The 12,958-nt window shown below is 49.9% G+C and overlaps 1 protein-coding gene across 4 annotated transcripts in view; it reads right to left on the reverse strand.

The window, feature by feature from the left end:
- The window catches only part of PANX1 (pannexin 1), a 59,163-nt gene extending 53,229 nt beyond the window's left edge, over positions 1-5,934 (reverse strand). For all 4 annotated transcript variants that reach the window (XR_011463067.1, XR_011463066.1, XR_011463065.1 and 1 more), the window contains exon 1: positions 5,221-5,934. Coding sequence is in view for 1 of the 4 variants with exons in the window: in XM_005892048.3 (XP_005892110.2) it covers positions 5,221-5,401 (181 nt within the window). In the remaining 3 variants the exon portion in view is untranslated. The remainder of the gene's footprint in view (positions 1-5,220) is intronic.
- Positions 5,935-12,958: the final 7,024 nt, after the last annotated feature.

The following is a 12,958-nucleotide window of genomic DNA, read 5'->3' on the forward strand; positions in this document are numbered from 1 at the left end:
AACACTGGAGTGGGCTGCCATTTCCTTCTCTAATGCATGAAAGTGAAAAGTGAAAGTGAAGTTGTTCAGTCGTGTCTGACTCTTCGAGACCCCATGGACTGCAGCCCACCAGGCTCCTCCTTCCATGGGATTTTCCAGGCAAAAGTACTGGAATGGGGTGCCATTGCCTTCTCCCATCTCTGTCTGCCTGTCTGTTAAAAAACAGTGAGGTGACACTTCAGTACTAACACAGAAGGCTCTCCATATCATACTCAGTGGGAAAGTGCAAACCACCATGACGTGACTCAGTTTGGTTTAAAAAAGTGTCTAAACTTTGTATTAATGCAAAGAAAGGGGACTTTTCAGCTGTACAGTGTCCACGGTGGTCACTGTGGACACACACAGTGGAAGGCTTATAAATCCTAACACACGAGGAAGGCTTATAAATCCTTCACCCTGAGAAGGTATGTAGGTACTATCTGAACAATAAAAATACAAAAAAAAAAAAATTTAACAAAGAAAAACATGTATCAGTATGTATGTACCCTCTCTGGACAGCAGGCATCCTTCTGGAAGGGGACCAGGATGCACCCCTGGTGTTTTGGCTTAAACTGTGAGTTGAGGATGTGCTGTTTTGGGACCTTTGCCCTGAGACCCTATATTAGCCCATTCTTAGAGACACGCCTGAAAAGAACAATCAGCTGTGCCACCCACTGTACGCTGAAGGCAGCCTGAACACATTCCCAAAGGTGTGCCTACGCACAGCCACAGAAGAGCAGATGACAGAGCTGCGGACTCAGCTGGAGGAAACATGAGGGGAGCAGGGCACTAACAGCTCTGCAAGAGGCTGCAGCTCCCTGTCCCCCGGCCCCCTGGGGCTGGCCCAGCACCGGCCCGGGAATGACAGCAGCAGAGAAGGCTAACCCTGAGAGACCACGTCCCTCCATCCAGAACCACAGCAGCCCACCGGTAGGGCAGCGGAGGAGCAGGCTCCCTGGGCGGACCAGATGCCCTTCCCTGGGGTCTAGCGGTTGCCCTGCTGCTCATCTGGTCCGGCCAGACTGGGACCAGGCAGCCAGCATACTGGAGGGACACAGGGACTCCACCCTCCCAGCATCTCCCAAGGTGCCAGACGGGGGCTCCAGAGTCAAAGCAGACCCCAAGGGAGGATACCTCGGCCTCGGGTCACGTACAGCCCTAGGCCAATGGCACTGCAGATCCAGAAAAAGACCCCAAGACCACAAATCTCATTCAGGGTTTGGTCTGTTGAAAAATAACATGCTTAGGGAATCAGTTTCTTCAATGCTTGAGATAAATACTAGAATTTCAGAGCGTGAAGGCCATGTGGCCCAATTATGCTTGTATTCTACACAGAGCTGTCACTCTGCTATTTCCTAAACTCTCTCTAGATACAGAAATATATAGAGATAGGGAGATAATCAGGGTGACAGATGCTGTACCTCTAGAGGCATCTGCAAAGGTGTGTTAGAAATGAAGGTCCTTTTGTGGCACAGAACTCTGACCCCCTGCACCTGCCATATGGTGACAGTCGTGTGTTCTCCAAGCCACACAGAATGACACTCAACAGCCTGAGCCATACAGAACAACACTCAACCGCCTTCCACAGAGCCTTCAACATTTCAAACAGATTCTCCCTTGCCCCAAAAGTGCTGTAAAAGGAATTTGAGGCGTTTGCAACACACCCTATGCTTGTAAATCAGGTGGGGCAACTGGTGCCTCCACTCTGACCGTATCCTGCAGTACTGTCATCAGAGCGGGACCTCAGGGAGGGAACCAGGACTGACCTCACCAGAGCAGCCCTTGTGTTATTAAATGACACGGGGACCCAGCAACAAGGAAGTCTCCCCGTACCAGGGACCCCTCACCTCGAGCTGGTGAATTCCAGGTTGGGACCTGGCTGCTGCAACCTCAATCCTGACATGGGCTTCTGACCTGGACACGGAGGCCTGGCCTCCCTCCCTGGATGCCCCTCCCCGCCTCAGCCCAGCCATTCTCCAAGGGCAGACCCAGGAGAGCTCTCTCACATGCTCCTGCATTTCTTTCACCGCATCTTAATTGAGCACTTGTTGTATACAAGACATGATGCAAGGCAAGCAGAGAGAAAAAGTGAGAGCTGAAAAAACGTGGTCAGTGCTGAGTGCCTCTTCTCTGGCTCCCATCGCACAGTCTTACCAGCCAAGAGTCACAGTCAAATTTAAACTGTCCTCTGCTGTGCATCAGATAGTGTGGAATCAGGGTTTTTTTGTCCCCCTACCCAGCTTACCCTCTTGGGGAGCCAGGCACGCAATGCTTTAGAAGAGCTGAGCAAAGTATCAGGCTTAACCAGACCAGGGGCCTATTTTAATTCTTACATCAATCCAACATCAGCAGCTCACTTTGCAGAAGTCTTTAAAACTCTCCAGCCACAACTCAGAAATTAAATGATTCTCCTAGCAACTCCCTCCAGAATGGCTGTGCTTGTAATTCCGGCCGTCACAGGGCAGTCAGGACCAATAAGCAGTGACAGCTCCAGGTTGCTGCAAAGGCCACCAGTGTGCCCTCCACCGTGCCCATGAGCACCACCCTGCTCTGCCCTTCCACAGCACATCACCTCTGTGATGACCCACAAAGGCTGGACGGACGGCTAGGCAGAGCCCCTTCTGCTCCCACCTCCCAGAGCATGCAGGACCCCACCAGACCAGTTCCACGCACTCTTTCCTGTACCTCTTCGCTCCTCTCTGAAGTCTGTCTTCTGGCTTTGTCTAACGTCATCCCTGGTCCTGCCTTCCTCCTGTCAAATGTCCTGAAGCTCTCAGTATACAGGAGTCTGCTGACAGCTTCACCCAAGCTCCTGCCACCTGGTGCTCAGAGCTTAACACTGCCTTGTCATTGAATCACACACTGCTGAACCACGTTACCTCCAGCAAGTCTGTTCCTGTGCCCAGCTGGATGGTAAACTCCTACAGGGCGGGGAGAGGACCACACCTCAAACTCCTTCAACACCCTCCAACAAAAAAACAGCAAAAGCTCAGCCTCCCACTGGGTAAACCTACCCAAAGTAAATGCCTTTCAGACAGCCCATCAGTTAGAAAGGGCTGACAGCACTCTTAAGAGTCCCTGGAATACGTGGGCTAGAGGTAAGGTTTGATCACAGAGGGTATCCAGCTCCTGGCATTAGATGGCTGCTCCCCCATGGCAGAGCCCACGTCTCCCCAACTCCTGGGTCCTCAGCGCCCAGCACTGGGTCCTCAGGAAACATTCAATGAAGGGGCAGATCATCTCCAGGATCCATGCTACTTTGTGGTTTTCCTTTCTCCTGGAAGCCTCAACTCACAGGAAGGCAGAGGGAAAGCTTTGACTATCAATGCCTGTCCAATGACAAGGAAAACTGAAGACTACTTTTCAAAATGAATTTGATGACTTCCTGCCAAGTTGAACAATTCTGTGGTGCAGATCACAAAATCAAGCTCACTGTAACCTTTTTCTAACCAACTATTCCCTCAACTTCACTACTTTTGTCAATATCACTCCCCAATCACTAGGCCTGCAGCCTTTCAGGTATCTCTGATCAGTTCGGCCCTTAGGGGCCTCTGGAAAGCTATATGCCCAAAAGCGTGTCTCCCTGCTCCTGGAAACCTCCCATCCTTTCCCTTCTAGTCGTGGGGCCCACACTCACACAAGACCTCAACTGATTCTGAATCTTTATGGCATCCTTCCTAACTCTAACCTCCTCCCCTTCACAGACCTTACACACTGCTGCTGCTGCTGCTGGGGCTGCTAAGTCGCTTCAGTCGTGTCCGATTCTGTGAAACCCCATAGACGGCAGCCCACCAGGCTCCTCCATCCTTGGGATTCTCCAGGCAAGAACACTGGAGTGGGTTGCCATTTCCTTCTCCAATGCATGAAAGTGAAAAGTGAAAGTGAAGTTGTTCAGTCCTGTCAGACTCTTAGCGACCCCATGGACAGCAGCCCACCAGGCTCCTCCGTCCTTGGGATTTTCCAGGCAAGAGTACTGGAGTGGGGTGCCATTGCCTTCTCCAGACCTTGCACAGTACCCTCAGCCTATTACTTATTAAGTGCTGTTTTCAGCTAGTCCAGCCTCTACTCAAATCATAACTTTTCACTTTTTAAACCAAGTCTTCTGTTCTGTTCTCACTGACTCAGGCCCATATTCATTCTCATATGCCAGAAACCCTGACCAATCCTTCTGCCTCAGTGAGGATACTCGCTCGCAGTGTCTGTCCTTCCAGGAACTGGGCCTTCTCCACCATCTCAAAATCTTGGCAGAAGTGTCAATTCTGCTTATCCACATCCCACCCACGGGCAGGGGCTTCTCACCCAGGCCAGCCCAGCTTCTCACACAAGCTTTCCCCATCCTTCAGCCCACTGGCCACCTCCGCTCCACAGAGCTGTGTATAGCCTCACACACTGCCTTCCTGTTGACTCACTCTCCCCCGGCAACCCAACCCCCCCACCCCGCCCCCGCCAAAATCAGAACAGCTGGTAAGGAAGACCAGCCGCTTGGTGGCCACGTGATCCTACCCAGGCCACCAGACTTTCAGAATCTCACAGAACTGTTGCTATAACACATGAGAATTTACACGGAGGCGATTCATTTATCTCACATTCAAAAAAAGACCATCCAGGTAGAGGATCTGGATATCCTTCTAATACTGGCCAAGAGCAGTTATTTCCCATCATTCACAACCCTGCAGCTGCTAAGTCTCAGTACACGTTAATTTAATGTAAGACAAGGGAGAAAGCACTTTGATTGGGGTACTTTTACTCATATGCTCCATTTAGACACTAAGGAGCTTCTCTGATACAAATTCTAGGTGACTGCAGAAATGTGGGGGTGGAGGGGAGAGGAGACAGTTGTTCCAGGCAAATCTAGTGACAACGGCGCCGGTCTTAGGAGTGAGGCTTGAACACTAAGCCACAGTCAGCAGTAGGCACTGACTGGGCACATTGCCAGTAAGCCATCAGTGGGCAGCAGGCAACTGGCGAACTGGGGAGTGGGATACGAGCAGAGTCCACGTTTGGGGGTGGGGGCGGGAAGCACGTGGACAAAGACTGCTTCAGACCATCAAATCTGGCTACCTTCCTTCCCAACGTGCATATGCCCATGACAACGGCCGAGCACCGCCCGGAGCGCGCGGTAAATCACTTCCAGCCAGAGACTAGGGCACCTCTGATAACGCCGGCCCAGCCCGCCCAGATCCCGCCAGCCCCGGACCTCACCAATGGAGATTTCTTGCGCGAAAGCCAGCGAGACGAGCAGGAGAGGCAGCCCCACAGCGATGCACGTGACCATCTTGTCCACGGCCAGCTCCAGCCGCAGCCCCTTAAACTTGGCCTCCGAGGGCTCCTTCAGCAGGAAGTCCGAGAAGACATACTCGGTGGCAAGGTGCGCAATGGCCATAGCTGCGGCGCGCCGGGCTGGGCCGGGCCGGTTTGCGAGGCAGGCCTGCGGACTGCCGGCGTCGGGAGGGCGGTGCGGCGCCTTCGACCGTCACCAGCCCAGCCCGCGGGTTTCGCTTTCCCTTTGCCGGCTCCCCGGTGGCTCCCACATTCCGCCGGTCTTTGTACCGTGATGCGCCGCAGCCATTTTCTCCCGGTGCCTGGCCTGGCGTGTCCCTGGGCTGCTCCGCGGGCACGGGAGCCCGGGTTGCGCCCGCTCCTCCACCGCAGGCCCGGGCGCAGCCACCCCGGCAGGTCCCCGGGCTCCGCGCCGCCGCCGCGCGCCCGAGGGCGAGTCCGCGGCCAAACAAAGCACGAGCCCCGCCGCGAGGCCCCGGCTGCGGCTGCCGCCGCCCCGCGCGCTCTCCCGGAACCTCGGAGGAGGGCGAGCGCCGAGGGAGCGCGGTGTTTCCGGGAGCCGGAGGGCGCGGTGAGCGCGGCAGCGCCCGCAACCCTGGGATCCACCCCTGAAGGGGGCGTCCGGGCGAGAGGCACCTCGGCTAGTCCTCGCGCCCCTCCCACCCTCATCCCCTCCTCTTCCGGGCGCCGGGAAGTTTGAAGTCCCTTCCGAAAGTGACCTGCCGCCCTGCAGACCGGACGGACCCTTACGCCTCACCCCCAGCATTTCTACATGGCGGGATCGGGTCAGAAGGTGGTGCAAAGGCCTCAGAGAGCAACGGGCGCCATAAAAGGCGATCGAGCGGGTTAGACCGAGCAAACGTGGGAGAGGGGGCGCTTAACTCTTGCAGGTACACTGTGGGCCAGGGATGTGCGGGCTCGGAGTGGTGAGCCTGCACCTGACTCGGTCTCAGGGGTCTGTGCTTCGTCTCTCGCTTTGCCCGCGAGAGCCTCGGTCTGGGATGCTGAGAGACAGTCAAAAGATGCTGTGATCAGCAACACTTGGAGCTGGCAGGACCTTTGAAGAGGAGGGCTCCTTGGGCCGGGGCTGCCGTCTCTGCTCTTTGTACACGGGCAGGTCCGTGCAGGCAAGCCTCTTCTGTGTGCGCTCACCTGCCCTGTGTACATCTCCACCCCGCCCTGCCCTCGGAGTCCTCGTCCCATGGCCTGTACGACCCTCCGCTTAGGGGACTCATGGGACCAGGACCACACAATGGCCAGGAACACAACCCGCATCTCCTCTTGGCCTGAACTCCAGTCTTCCCCATCTTGCTCAAAGCAGTGCCATCCGACCATGCGCCCAAACCAGACACCTGGACTGCCCTGTGTAACAGTGCCGTCTCTCCCAGATCCCTTAGGCAATTTCCAGATTCTCTGGCTTCTCGCTCCTGAACATTGAACATCTAATCATTTTCCTCCACCTGTGCTGCCATCCTCTCTCCTAACCACGTACAGGTAGGCCCTGCAGGCCCCCAAGCCCTTCTCCCAAGCAGCTGCCAAAGGGAGCTTGTAACAGCTCCAGTCTTATCCTATCACTACCCTTCTTAAAGTGTACCTTGTTTTTAGGATAAAATTCAAATTGTTTAGTATGGCCACTGCCTGCCTTACCAGTTTCACTACTTTCCCTTCAGTTCTTCAACTTAGCCTCCTCCAGACCTTCACCTGCCCCAAAACACATCCACAGTAGCCTCTTTGCCTGGACTGTTCTGCTGGATGTCACTTACCCTGGAGAGTCTTCCTTGCGAACACTAAACAGGATTAATTTTTGTTAACTTTTGTTAAATATTCTTGTGATACCAGCTGCAGGCCTTGGCAAAGTTACATGCCCCCTCTGTACCTCAGTGTTTTCATCTGTAAGGTGATTATACTGCTTAGGATTGAGGTAAACATCGAAAGAGTTAATATACATAAGGTGCCTAGGACATTGCCTGGCGACTGACGAGTGCTGTGTACATGTTATCTATTACTGTTCCCCTCAATTTTTCCTTCTTTATGAAAATCACAATTCAGTTCAGTTCAGTCGCTCAGTCATGTCTGACTCTTTGCGACCCCGTGAATTGCAGCACGCCAGGCCTCCCTGTCCATCACCAACTCCCAGAGTTTACTCAGACTCATGTCCATCAAGTCGGTGATGCCATCCGGCCATCTCAACCTCTATCGTCCCCTTCTCCTCCTGCCCCCAATCCCTCCCAGCATCAGAGTCTTTTCCAATGAATCAACTCTTCGCATGAGGTGGCCAAAGTATTGGAGCTTCAGCATCAGTCCTTCCAATGAACACCCAGGACTGATCTCCTTTAGGATGGACTGGTTGGATCTCCTTGCAGTCCAAGGGACTCTCAAGAGTCTTCTCCAACACCACAGTTCAAAACCATCAATTCTTTGGTGCTGAGTTTTCTTCACAGTCCAACTCTCACATCCATACATGACCACTGGAACTAGACGGACTCTTGTTGGGAAAGTAATGTCTCTGCTTTTCAATATACTATCTAGGTTGGTCATAACTTTCCTTCCAAGGAGTAAGTGTCTTTTAATTTCATGGCTGCAATCACCATCTGCAGTGATTTTGGAACCCAAAAAATAAAGTCTGACACTGTTTCCACTGTTTCCCCTTCTATTTCCCATGAAGTGATGGGACCAAATGCCATGATCTTAGTTTTCTGAATTCTGAGCTTTAAGCCAACTTTTTCACTCTCCTCTTTCACTTTCATCAGGCTTTTCAGTTCCTCTTCACTTTCTGCCATAAGGGTGGTGTCATCTGCCTATCTGAGGTTATTGATATTTTTCCCAGCAATCTTGATTCCAGCTTGTGCTTCATCCAGGCCAATGTTTCTCATGATGTACTCTGTGTATAAGTTAAATAAGCAGGATGACAATATACAGCCTTGATGTACTCCTTTTCCTATTTGGAACCAGTCTGTTGTTCCATGTCCAGTTCTAACTGTTGCTTCCTGACCTGCATAGAGGTTTCTCAAGAGGCAGGTCAGGTGGTCTTGTATTCCCATCTCTTTCAGAATTTTCCACAGTTTATTGTGATCCACACAGTCAAAGGCTTTGGCATAGTCAATAAAGCAGAAATAGATGTTTTTCTGGAACTCTCTTGCTTTGTCGATGATCCAGTGGATGTTGGCAATTTGATCTCTGGTTCCTCTGCCTTTTCTAAAACCAGCTTGAACATCTGGAAGTTCACGGTTCACGTTTTGCTGAAGCCTGGCTTGGAGAATTTTGAGCATTACTTTATTAGCATGTGAGATGAGTGCAGTTGTGCAGTAGTTTGAGCATTCTTTGGCATTGCCTTTCTTTAGGATTGGAATGAAAACTGACCTTTTCCAGTCCTGTGGTCACTGCTGAGTTTTCCAAATTCGCTGGCATATTGAGTGCAACACTTTCACAGCATCATCTTTCAGGATTTGAAATAGCTCAACTGGAATTCCATCACCTCCACTAGCTTTGTTCATAGTGATGCTTTCTAAGGCCCACTTAACTTCACATTCCAGGATGTCTGGCTCTAGGTGAATGATCACACCATCGTGATTATCTGGGTTGTGAAGATCTTTTTTGTACAGCTCTTCTATGTATTCTTGCTACCTCTTCTTAATATCTTCTGTTTCAATTACAGTTCAACAAGTATGTGTTTAACTGTCCATTGATTTAGTGTTTGTCTCCCCCTTTATTGCTATAAGGTGCATTTAGGGATTAAATAACACATCCTCCTCTGGAGAAGGAAATGGCAACCCACTCCAGTACTCTTACCTGGAAAATCCCATGGATGGAAGAGCCTGGTAGGCTATAGTCCTTGGGGTTGCAAAGAGTCAGACATGACTGAGCGACTTCACCTCCTCTAAAGCCTCCCTTCCCCCTCTCCTTACTCCAGTGTCATTTGTTAGAAGGAAGCCAAAGCAGCTGTGGGCCTCATAGCTATGGTCCCAAAACCATTGTTTTGTTTGTTAGAGACCCTTGACATTTGGATATGAAATCTTCTGTGACCAAAATAGTCAAAGTCAAGAGAGTTAAGCCCACTACATGGTCTGTTCTGTTTATATATTCATTTATTTCTGTAAGTAATATTTGCTGAGCAACTATTGTGTATCTGCACTGTGGTCCGTGCTGGGGTGCAGCAGTGAGCAAACAGGTCTGAGGTCCTTGTTTCCATGGAGCCTAGATTTCAAGGAGACAGACAAAAGTCAAACTAACAGGTAAGATGGATATGTCCCAGGATTAGGGCAACTAAAGAAAATAATGGAAATTAGAAATAACTTGGGAGGGGTCCACTTTAGAGAGGGCAGTCTGGGAAGCTTACATCTGAACTAGGAAAGAGGATGAGGGTGCTGGAAAGAAAGAGCACTCCAGGCACAGAAAGCAGTGTGTGCAAAGGTCCTGAGGCAAGAAGGAACTAGCAGGGCACAGGAAAGCTGAAACAGAGAGGAGTCAGAGGTAAAGCTGGAGATGTGGCCATCAGGGGCAGCCAAATCAGTCTGAGTTTTATAGATGAAGGTAAGGAGTTTGGATATTGTTAAAAGTGAAACCAAAAGACAGTAAAGGAAATTTACCAGGTTAAGTGATCTGATTGGATTTGGAGGAGCACTGTTGCAGCTGTGTGGACTGTGCTTAGAGGGACAGAAGTGACAGGGACTGCCTCCATGATCTGCTCAAGCAGGGTTTGGAGTCTGCAGCCTAGGAAGAAATACATTTTGAATTTATTAGCATAAAGATGATTTTCAGATCCGGGAAGATGAGTGAAATAACCTATGGAGGGGGTATAACAAACTACCGCTGACTTGGTGGCACACGTTTATCTTTCATCTCTTTGTCTGCTCTGGGTCCTCACAGCAGCGCAGCAGGCTTCTCTAGTTGCATGTTTCAGGCTTAGTTACCCCTCAGCATGTAGGATCGTAGTTCCCCAGTCAGGGATCAAACCTGAGTCCCCTGCATTGGAAGGCAGATTCTTAGCCACCGGACCACCAGGGTTATTTATTTTTCAACAGTCCCACATTTATTTTTCAACAGTTCTGGAAATCTGAAGTTCAAAATCAGTTTCACTGCAATAAAGTCAAGGTGCCAGCAGGCCTCCAGAGGCTCGAGGGGAGAATCCGGTCCTTTGCCTTTTCCAAACTTGAGAAAGCATTCCTGCATCTCCAAAGCCAGCAGCATAGCACCTTCCTTCATGTGTCCCATAGCTCCCTCATCTTTTTTTATACAAACACCGTGCTTGCATGCATACTCAGTCACTCTTTTGTGTCCAACTCTTCCCACCATGGACTGTAGCCCATCAGGCTCCTCTGTCCATGGAATTTCCCAGCCAAGAATACTGGAGTGAGTTGCCACATTTTCTCTTTCAGGGGATCTTCCTGATCCCAAGGATCAAACCCATGTCTCTTGCATCAGCAGGCAGATTATTTACCACTGTGCCACCTGGGAAGCCCCGTAAGAACACTGTGGTTACATTTAGGGCCAATCTGGGTAATCCGATATAAACTTCCTATCTCAAGATTTGTAACAATCATAGCTGCAGTCTTTTTGCTATACAGGATAACATTCACAGGTTCAGGGAGTGGGACCTGGAATCTTTGGCTATACTATTCGGCCCGCCCCGGAGGGCCGAACGAAGAAAAGGGCCCAGTTCAAGTTGGGAGGCATGCTAAGATGTAAGTCAGAGGGAGGAGAAGGAACTCGCAAGAGACTGAAAGGAAATAGCTGCTGCGGAAGAAGGAAGATTGGCAGGTCATGTTATGGAGCCAGGGAGCTAGAGGGTATCCAGAAGGAAGGAGCTGCCAAGTGTTACTGAGAGGTTAAGTAAGATAAAGACTGGGAAGAGGCCACAGAACGTGGAATCATTTCCATTATCATTATAGTCGTGAAGGTTTTGATAACAGCAGACTGGGGTGCAGAGTTGGGCAGGGCCCTCTGGAAGGGAAACCTTTGGAACAGGTGGAGGCATGCATCTGGTGAGGAGACAGAGACAAGTGTGGACAGCACTTTCAGTTCTGCTATCAAGGGAACAGAGGACCTGTGTTGGAGCAGGTTATGGAGTTAAAGACAGTGATTGTTTGTTTGCTGTCTGTTTTTAATGGAAGGTATTGCTGATAACTTTGTGCAAGAGGGAAAACAGATGACTAAAGGAATTAAGTTCTTGAGAAAGCAAGAAGGGATGCAATCTCCAGAGTCCAGAGAGACTGGCCCTGCCAGGAGCAGGCACACATCTTCTGTTGTAACAAGAGGAAAAGACATGTATAAATGTGATTCATTTTCTCAGCAGAGTGAGGCTGAGCATGAAGAAGTGTGGTACCTCTGAGAAAACAATACTTGGTGAGAGTCGTGTTATCTGTGGGCTTCCCAGGTGGCTCAATGGTACAGATTCTGCCTGTCAATGCAGGAGAAATGGGTTTAATCCCTGGGTTGGGAAGATCCCTTGCAGTAGGAAATGGCAACCCACTCCAGTATTTTTGCTTGAAATTCCATGGACAGAGGAGGCTGGCGGGCAACATTCCATGCAGTTGTAAAAGAGTCAGACACAACCTAACAACTAAACAACAACAACATTATCTGTATATATATATATTGTCACTTTTCATTTCCTCTAATGAGTATAACTAGGATAGTTGCTAAATATCTAAAAAATAATTCTCTTTTAACTAATCGCCTGCTCCAGGTAAAAAATTTACCTATTACTAGACCTCAGGTTGGAGAAGGCAATGGCACCCCACTCCAGTCCTCTTGCCTGGAAAATCCTATGGACCAAGGAGCCTGGTAGGCTGCAGTCCATGGGGTCGCTAGGAGTTGGACACGACTGAGCGACTTCACTTTCACTTTCCACTTTCATGCATTGGAGAAGGAAATGGCAACCCACTCCAGTGTTCTTGCCTGGAGAATCCTGGGGACAGGGAAGCCTGGTGGGCTGCCATCTATGGGGTCGCACAGAGTCAGACACGACTGAAGCGACTTAGCAATAGCAGCAACAAATATTTGATAGGCAATGGCAACCCACTCCAGTACTCTTGCCTGGAAAATCCCATGGACGGAGGAGCCTGGTAGGCTGCAGTCCTTGGGGTCGAGAAAAGTCAGACACGACTGAGCGACTTCACTTTCACTTTTCACTTTCATGCATTGGAGAAGGAAATGGCAACCCACTCCAGTGTCCTTGCCTGGAGAATCCCAGGGACGGCGGAGCCTGGTGGGCTGCCATCTGTGGGGTCGCACAGAGTCGGACACAACTGAAGCGACTTAGCAGTAGCAGCAGACCTCAGGTAGGGTGTTGAAAAAAAAACTGTAAATAGCTATCTTTATGATACATGAAACTTTATTAAAAAGAGAAATGGTATAATCAAACTACTTTGTGGTTTCATTTTCATTAAAAAAAATAAGCTAAGAGAAAAGGAAAAGACTTACAACTAAATAATTTGTTTTCTAGGTCAGTTATAAATAAGGCATTTATCATGATTAATATTATGAAATTATATAGCCTACACATGTCTGAAAACTGTAAGCACATACTAAAAATCACATTATCAGTGGTTAGCAGTCTGGAATTCAGATCCTTGGGTATCATGTTTGATATGACATTCAAGCAAACTATGAACAGAACTATTAGCATTTGCATCCTGTTTATGTAAGACTATAGCTTCTA

Source organism: Bos mutus, chromosome 29 (assembly GCF_027580195.1).
Source record: "Bos mutus isolate GX-2022 chromosome 29, NWIPB_WYAK_1.1, whole genome shotgun sequence".
In the NCBI taxonomy this organism is placed as follows: Eukaryota; Metazoa; Chordata; class Mammalia; order Artiodactyla; family Bovidae; genus Bos; species Bos mutus.